At 40.6% G+C, this 8,586-nt stretch overlaps 1 protein-coding gene across 1 annotated transcript in view; it reads left to right on the plus strand.

Annotated features, from left to right (window-relative positions):
* The first annotated feature begins 134 nt into the window (after positions 1-134).
* Positions 135-8,586, plus strand: part of LOC118412437 (protein ERGIC-53-like) — a 14,499-nt gene continuing 6,047 nt past the window's right edge. Inside the window, exons 1-9 of the mRNA XM_035815305.1 lie at positions 135-335; positions 2,313-2,369; positions 2,719-2,816; positions 3,661-3,768; positions 3,962-4,023; positions 4,263-4,362; positions 5,652-5,775; positions 5,966-6,024; positions 6,299-6,393. Of these exons, the coding sequence (XP_035671198.1) occupies positions 167-335; positions 2,313-2,369; positions 2,719-2,816; positions 3,661-3,768; positions 3,962-4,023; positions 4,263-4,362; positions 5,652-5,775; positions 5,966-6,024; positions 6,299-6,393 (872 nt within the window). The 5' untranslated portion in view covers positions 135-166. The remainder of the gene's footprint in view (positions 336-2,312; positions 2,370-2,718; positions 2,817-3,660; positions 3,769-3,961; positions 4,024-4,262; positions 4,363-5,651; positions 5,776-5,965; positions 6,025-6,298; positions 6,394-8,586) is intronic.

Genomic DNA, 8,586 nt, shown 5'->3' on the forward strand with positions numbered 1-8,586 from the left:
CAATATCTTTTGTTCATTTGACAATTCATTTGTTTATTTTCAGTCAGAAAAAGTTACCTGAGAAAATGCACACCTGGACAAGTAGCTCCGCCCACCTCCTGACCAATCAGTGCGCGCCAAGTTGGTAAATCTTCCCATCCTGCCCCGCGGTGACACATACACTAACATGGCGGCCACCGGCAGACTTGTGGACGCCTTTCTCCTCATTTTCTTCGTTTTTCTCGGCTCTACTTCTTCCCAAACTCCTCACAAAAGGTTCGAATACAAGCTGAGCTTCAAAGGACCACATCTTGTGCAAAAGAACGGGAAAATCCCGTTTTGGGACTACTCAGGCCGTAAGTAAAACCTCTTATTCATAGAGCTCAAGTCAGCCGCAGGCATGCAAAACAGACGACATTTTCGTCTGCAAAATTTCCTTTCGTTTAAATCAAGTCATAATTGGATTTAGATTATTCCCACGGTGTTTGGTTCTTCCCTTTTGTTGGCACGCCTGATTGAGACGGAATAGGCTGTTTTTAAGGGTGAGGTCTGGTAGGTAGGGCCTGCGGGCTATGTTCAAATCGTTCCATATGGTACGTTGTCATACGGAAGTGTTCGCTTCAAGTTCAACTCTTTTCGGAGCTGAATTGACATTGAAAATTGGCCAAAATAGCGGGAACATTTCACTAGAGAAGACCTTTAACCTTTTTGTAACCAATTTTTCTAGTTGATTAATAAACCTGATTGGGCGAATTTCTGAAACAATTTATCCATTCTGGAAAAGAAGATCCCTGTGGACTACAGTCTTAAGTAGGCCTGGGTACCGGTACAGAAAATTCAGGTCCAGGTCCGGTTCAGGCCCAAAGGATCAGGTCCAGGTCCGGACCTGAACCTGGACCTGATGCAGTATGACTCTACAAAGAAATCTGTTTGGTGGAGTATTAGACTTACACTGGCATTTTAAAATCCTACAACGCTAACTGCACCAGTATGATTGGCTGTAAACCTTGGTAGAAATTACTATAAACTCTACTCTACTTCACTCTTGTTATTTTCTTCCACCTGCAAGCGTCAAAACGTGTGAATGCCTTATAAAATAATCTGTTAATTTTCTAATCGGTCCAACATCCGGTCCACCTAATTTTTTCAGGTCCGGTTTTTCTGGACCGGTCCAATAAGAAAAAACGGTTTTGTACCGGTACGCTGTACCGATACCCAGCCCTAGTCTTAAGTATTGATGTTGCTTCCTACTTCTACTTCAGGGGGTTTCATTCTGTATCTGTATCTGTATCTATATAGCCGGTACAACCGCCCTTTGGCGTAACACACAAGCTTCGCAGGCACGCAGTGCAGCAGCAGCTGGTTATATTACACTGAACGATTCGTCACACCTAACGAACCACTGAACCCGAACACATTGAACCCGAATCCAGAGTTAACAAACCAGAATTGATGTATTCAAAATTTCGCTTTCCCTAGAGCTATCTCAGACTCAGAGTGACGTGAACTTGTTACCACCATGTATTATATCATTATTGTAGCTGCAAGAGCATTGTCATTATTGATAAACAACACTTACAGCTAGATGTGCAAAGGTTAAGTGCAATAGGTCATTCAGTGTAATAAGCCCTTTGCACATCCAAGTATGCATGTGCAGTGACAGGAATTGTACTAAATTTGTAGGTAAAATGTCATGGCCTTGGTCAAATTTCAAAGGTAAAGGCCCCAGAGATGTAAACAGTCTCGTCTGTCATCATGATTTGCATAACAATGTCCTGAATGTAATGGTGCTGCCTGACAACGTTTACAGTCAGGGGCCTTCACTTTTGTCATATTACCCATATATTCCTGTGACCTGTCACTTGCGTAATCAGATGTGCATAAGGGCTTTTTTTTCAGTTCAGTTCAGTTTATTTATTTATCCAGGAAAATACATCGCCTTCTGGCGTTTTTCAATACCTCCTGGTGGGCCGGGAGACCCCAACATAAATTAACACAAAAACACAACAACTGAATCAAAATTGAAATCAAAGGTCAAACTTACATAACTAAACGTCAGGTGTCAACTATTTACAATACAAATAACTCAGGATAACTTAATATAATAATGGTAATAATAATAACAATAATAACACATTCAGTTCATTTCTAAGTTATGCCTGTGAAGCTGTTGTGTTATAATGGTTATACTGACTGTACAGATAAAGATACAGCCCTGAGAAACAGGAGGCCCATGCCATGTCAAGTCATCCATCTATTATCAGATAGTTGCATTTTTAGCTTCTGCTGCCAATTTTTTTTTTACAGACTTTGTCCATTGTTTTCTTTTACAGATGCTATTGCAAGCGATGAACAAGTTCGGATCACCCCGTCCCTCCGTAGTAAGAGAGGTAAGCAGAAGATTCTTGTCTTGTCTCTCCTTAATAATAATAGTCAATTGCCTTTGCTGGGATAGACCCTTTAAATGCTTTTTTTTATTAGTGTGGACAGTGGTGGGTTATCTAACAAACAAAAAAAAGAAACATGCTTGAGGTGTGACTTTGCTCAAACTCAGGACCTCTAGCATGATTAAATCGCTCATAGCAGCCCACCCAACATCCGCCGGCCTCCTACAGGGGCCAGCTACAGCCTTAGACAGCAGAGTTTGTTTTACACAGACTACAGGACCTCCATTTACCTTTTTTTAATGTCCTATCTGAGGGACACTTGAGTGATTTGTGGTACTTGTTCCTTCTGAAGGTAACGTGTGGAGTACGTACATCAACGGACATGACCACTGGTACATCGAGGTCACCATCAGGGTCACGGGGAGAGGTCGGATAGGAGCAGATGGTCTGGTGAGTTGTTAAAGCACAAGAAGTTTAAAGTCAGTTTGCAAGATGTTATGTTACTAGGTGAAATTGGGTAGAAGTTTTTCAAATACAGAAAGTGATCAGCTTTGAAATAATAGGTGTGATTGTGTTTATTGGCACCTGCCATTTTGCTTTCACCTTATTTGGATATGGCGGGCATTGGTAAAAAGACACAATGGTGCCATAGTTTTCACCTTCCTTACGCACATTAAAAGATATTGTAGAGCATTGAAACAGGGGTTCACAATGAAAAATCCTCTCTATACACGTTCCCTATGGAAGATTTAGCATCCATTGTGCTAGTGTTTTGTGATATCTTGTGGAGTGAACTGGGTACAACCTTAAAGATAGCTTGTCTGTTGGCTGGGCCAGAAATGTCCTTGGAGTGGAATAACGTTAAAAAAAGCAGCAAAAATGTATGATTCACTATACATTTTGTATAAATGATGTACCCAAAGTGTCATATTATGACACCTGCACTGTGCACTGTATATTACAGATCTGGATGTGGTCGGTGTTGTGTTTAGGCATAACGTCCTGACATAGTGTATTTTTGTTTTTGTTGTTTCAAGTTATAGGTGAAATATGATTCTTTTCAAACTAGTAGTGCAATGTGGTATCGCTATAGTTCGCCAATCACACTGGGTCACCCCTACTCTTCTCAATAAGTGTGTTGGATTCTTTTACGTGCAGAGGTTTGATGCTTGAGGTTAACGCCTCATGCTCTCCCATACACAGGGCTGCTTGTGTTATGTGTACATCACCATCCAAATGATTTTACGTATACAAGTTTCTACATTAAAATCCATGCCGTGTTTTTGTCCACTAGGCTATTTGGTACACAAAGACAAGAGGAGTGGACGGGCCGGTTTACGGGAGCAGTGACAGGTGGAACGGGGTTGGCGTTTTCTTTGACTCCTTCGACAATGACAACCAGGTATTTACCTTTCTTTTTGTGTTACAAATACATCACTGAAAAGCCACATGAGTTTAACTTAAACTTTAAGGGTATAGTTGAAAAAAAGTAGATGCCAGATGAGATCCTGTACTGTTGTAATCATAGTTAACATTGTCTGGATCTTAAGGGACCTAACTGTATTGATTTTTGTATTTCTGTTCTTTTCTCACAGCACAACAACCCATATGTGCTGGTTATGCAGAACGATGGAACCAAATCGTACAACCATGCCAAGTAAGACCTGCATCTTTATCTAATTTAGGTTGTGTGATAGGCTTTCTATTCGGTGCGGGGGGCTGGTTTGTATACAAGTTTTTATTGGTGTATGTGTCACTGTGTGCAGTACATGTTGTTGCATGCAAATGTTACCTTTACACACACAGTCTGTATGACACAATTTTTACACTTAAACAGAATAAAAGATTTTGCTCTGTAGATCAATGTTGACATGTTTGTTCTTTCCTAATCTCTAGTGATGGCCTGACACAGCAGCTTGGTGGATGTCTGCGAGACTTCAGGAACAAGCCTTACCCTGTCCGCGCCAAGTTGGAGTACTACCAGAACAGGCTCACGGTACATTGCTTTTCCACGGTTTCAAATTTAAATATGCTCAATAATAAGTAATAGTGTGATGGCTTGATATGCTAAAATGCACTAGCCAGAACCCTAGGCCTACTAAACATCACCTGTAAGATATTCAGGTTGCCCTAAGCAAGGAGCTCTCTTGCCCTAAGGTACCTGAAGTGCAGTTTCTGTATATTCTGCCAGAAGGGGTGAAGTGTACTACTATCTCTGACGGCCGTTTTTCTGATTGTAACCAGTGGCGGCGGCACCGGGGGGGCAAGGGGGGCGGCTGCCCCCCCGAAAAATATGTTGGGGGGGCGTCGCCCCGCCAGAAAATCAACCTGAAACCTTGTGTATTTTTTTGATGATGGAAATTTCTTTAAATCAAGCTAGTCTAACGGCAAAATTTACGCCTGAAAACGCAAGAAATGACGTTTCAGAGAGTCCCGATTTCAAAATTTTGCCAGAGTCCCTTGTGACGGCCCGCGTCTTCGGCCATGTCGGCGCAGGACAATATGTTGCGGGAGCGTCGCTCTCAAAAAACTTTTAAACTAATAGAAATTTTACTATCGTACTTAGCTTAGTTTACAAGCAGAATGTGGCCCTCAAATGCTGGAAATGACGTTTTAGGCGGTCAAGATTTCAAAATTTTCTCCGGACCTCCCTAGCCGCGGATGACTTATTGTGCCTCCGGCGCTCACAACGACATGGTGAAAATTTGTTGAGGCGTGGGTCATCGCCCTCAAACATCTTTCTTTGACAAAAATGGCATTAGATTTAGCATAGTCCCTCAGCAAAATCTGTCCCTCAAAATACAGAAAATGGGGTTTCAGAGGGTGCAGATTTTAAAATTTCCCCAGATCAACCTTGCTACAGCTTGCACCTTCCGCACTCGAAATCGTGAATATATTTTTGGGGCATCGCCCTCGCTAAAACCATGTGTCTTTCTAACAGAATTGTCATCAAAGTTAGCTTAGTCTAGCAGCAAAATGTGCCCGTCAAAATGCAGGAAATGGCGTTTTAGAGGGTCAAGATTTCAAATTTTCGGCACTACATGTGCGGCAAAATTCTGTCAGTAAAGGTTCGCCCCCCCAAGCGAAATTTGCTGCCGCCGCCTCTGGTAACAGTTCAGTTCAGTTCAGTTCATCCTCTTTGTACAAGGTGCCATGAATGATTCTGCACCAGACATCTCTGTCTAGCGTGATGGCCAGCACGTTGTTTAACATTTGGAAATAATGAAAAAAATGAATAAATGAAAAACTCCAATAGAATACTAAAACTCTCCTGTACTGTTTCAGCTGTGGTATAACAACGGAATGACTCCCAACAAGGATGAGTACGAGCTGTGTATGCAGGCACACGAGGTCCACCTTGAGAAGGGGGGCTTCTTTGGGGTTTCAGCAGCCACTGGAGGACTAGCAGGTAAAGGGCTAATTTAGGGATTTTTTGAGCTGTAAATACCATGACGTACATTTTGAGCTTGGATTTGCAATGAAGTCACATAATTTATGATGTGGTGATATGATTCAGTCAACAAAAGGTGCTATAAAGATGGTTGCAATGTCCAACTGAAATATTTATTGACAAAGTTTACCTTTTTTCCCCTTCACAGATGACCATGATGTGCTGTCCTTCCTGTTCTACAGCCTGACACCCCCCACATCAGAAGTGGTATGTACCTTCCAATCAGCTTTCTAGCAATAACATGATACATAGGCACTGTAGATTTTGCATTAGTTTTACTTCTTACAATGACTTCTCCTCAGCAAAATCATCACACCCCCGTCTTTCCATTGTAATATTACAGTAAAACAGAATTGCTTCAACTGCGCACTTAAAACACGGCGAAAACCTCCTTCCCCACGTGCTACAAAGTTATGTCCTTGTAAAAATTGATAGATTTACTGTAATACCAATCAAATGTTTTCCTTTTGTCACCATCAAGCCCGGAAAGGAAGGTTTCATCACAGATGAAGAGAGGGAGAGATTCACTGGAGAGTTTGACCAGTACCAGCAGAAATTTGAGAAACAAAGAGAAGAGTAAGTAGGGCTTTTATATCTGAAACTGTCCTGCCATCGGATCCCATTAAAATTTATGTATGTATGTGTGTCCCTTAGTGTTGTGTGCTCTATGGGCTTTCATACCCGAAATACGGAAAGAAAGAATAGGATAGGGAGGGAGGAATAGAGAAAGAAAGAAAGAAAGGGAAGGAGGGCTTTGGGAGGGAGGTTGGTTAGGGAGGGAGAGAGAAAGAACTAGAAAGGCCGACATTTGCATGAGAGCAAATACAGCATATTTCAGCCATCTCCCTCATGCAACAATAGGCCTTGAGGTCGTTGATCCCTTTAGCCATTGGAAAATGACCCAAAAATTCCCCAATATATCATTTTAAAGTGTTCCATGCCAAAAATTATACATGGTTCATTTGAATATATATCTAGAGCACCCCTTTACCAATTTACGGGTCATTAGGTTGTAAATCGAGGGAACAGGAACCAAAAATGTCCAAATTTTGTCAAAAAATGGCCATAAAATCGCAAAATGAAGCATTTTGTTGTACCGTATGGGAAAACTTTTATTGAATTTATGTGCACATAATTGAAGGGCACTTTAATACCAAATTTCAGATCATTTGGTTGTAAAACGAGGCTACAGGAGCCAAAAATGTCCTTTTTTGGTCAAAAAATGGCCAAAAATCGCAAAATTAAGCATTTTGTTGTACCGTATGGGAAAACTTTTATTGAATTTATGTGCACATAATTGAAGGGCACTTATATACCAAATTGCAGATCATTTGGTTGTAAAACGAGGCTACATGAGCCAAAAATGTCCTTTTTTGGTCAAAAATGGCCCAAAATCGCAAAATTAAGCATTTTGTTGTACCGTATGCCAAAACTGTTATTGAATCTAGGTGAGCATATGATCAGGGCACCTCTGTACCAAATTTCATGTCATTCGGCTCTAATACCAGGGTACAGGAGCCCGAAATATACATGAAAATTGACAAAAACCTCAATAAAATCATTTTAAAGGCAGATATGAAAAAAATGAAAAAAACACCTGCGGGTATTGGCTTACTCTATCTTTGTGCCAAATTTCAAGTCAATCGGTTAAAAAATGGCGGAGTTGATTCGATTTGAAGATTTGACAGGAGAAAGAAAGAAAGAAAGAAACATTACGAATACTAGAAAGGCCGACATTTGCTTGGGAGCAAATACAGCATATTGCAATCCATCTTCATACAATAAAGGACTCTTCCAGAACACCCCAATCTATGCAAAATGGTCCAGTCTATGTGGCCCATTTACCATATATAGTGCTAAAGCTACCCCAACACCAAATTCCAGATCAGTTGGCTTTCTCATGACACAGGAAGCAAAAATGTACATTTTTGGTCAATAATGGCAAAAAATCCCAAATTTCACAATTTTTGTTTGACGTACACCATAGGTGTGAATAGAGCCCTGTGGCTACATACCGTATGCACCTTCATACCAAATCTCAGACCATTTGGTTTTCATACATAGGCACAAGAGCCAAAACTTAACATTTTTAGTCCATAAATGGCAAAAAATCCCAAAATTCAACAATTCAAGGTAATGTATGCCCAAAGTGAAAATGAGGTACTGTGGGCATATGTCAGACACACCTTCATGCCGAATTTCAGGTCATTAGGTTTTCATACAAGGGTATAGGAGCCAAAAATAAACATTTTTAGTCAAAAATGGCCGAAAAACCCAAAATAACTCAATTTTGAAATGATTGATAACGAAAGCGTTGATGTGGTCCTGTTGTCATATGTCCAATGCACCTATGTACGAAATTGCAGGTCATTTGGTTCCAATACAAGGGCACAGGAGCCAAAAATATACATTTTTAGTCAAAAATGGCCAAAACACCCCAAAATAACTAATTTCTAAGTAATCTATGACAAAAATGTTGATGGGGTCCTGTGGTCATATGTCCAATGCACCTCTGTACCAAATTTCAGGCCATTAGGTTGTAATACCAGGGCACAGGGTCCCAAAATATACATAATTGGTCTAAAAATGACCAAAAACCCTAAATATCATAAATTCTAAGGCCTCTATCAAGAAAATAAAAAAAACACCTGGGGGTATTTGCTATTTCTACCACCCTGCCAAATTCCAGCTCATTTGGTCCAAAAATGAAAAAGTTGAATCAATTTGAAGATTTTGACAGGAGGAGAAGAAACGAAGGAAAAACAATAT

Source organism: Branchiostoma floridae, chromosome 3, assembly GCF_000003815.2.
Source record: "Branchiostoma floridae strain S238N-H82 chromosome 3, Bfl_VNyyK, whole genome shotgun sequence".
Taxonomy (NCBI): Eukaryota; Metazoa; Chordata; class Leptocardii; order Amphioxiformes; family Branchiostomatidae; genus Branchiostoma; species Branchiostoma floridae.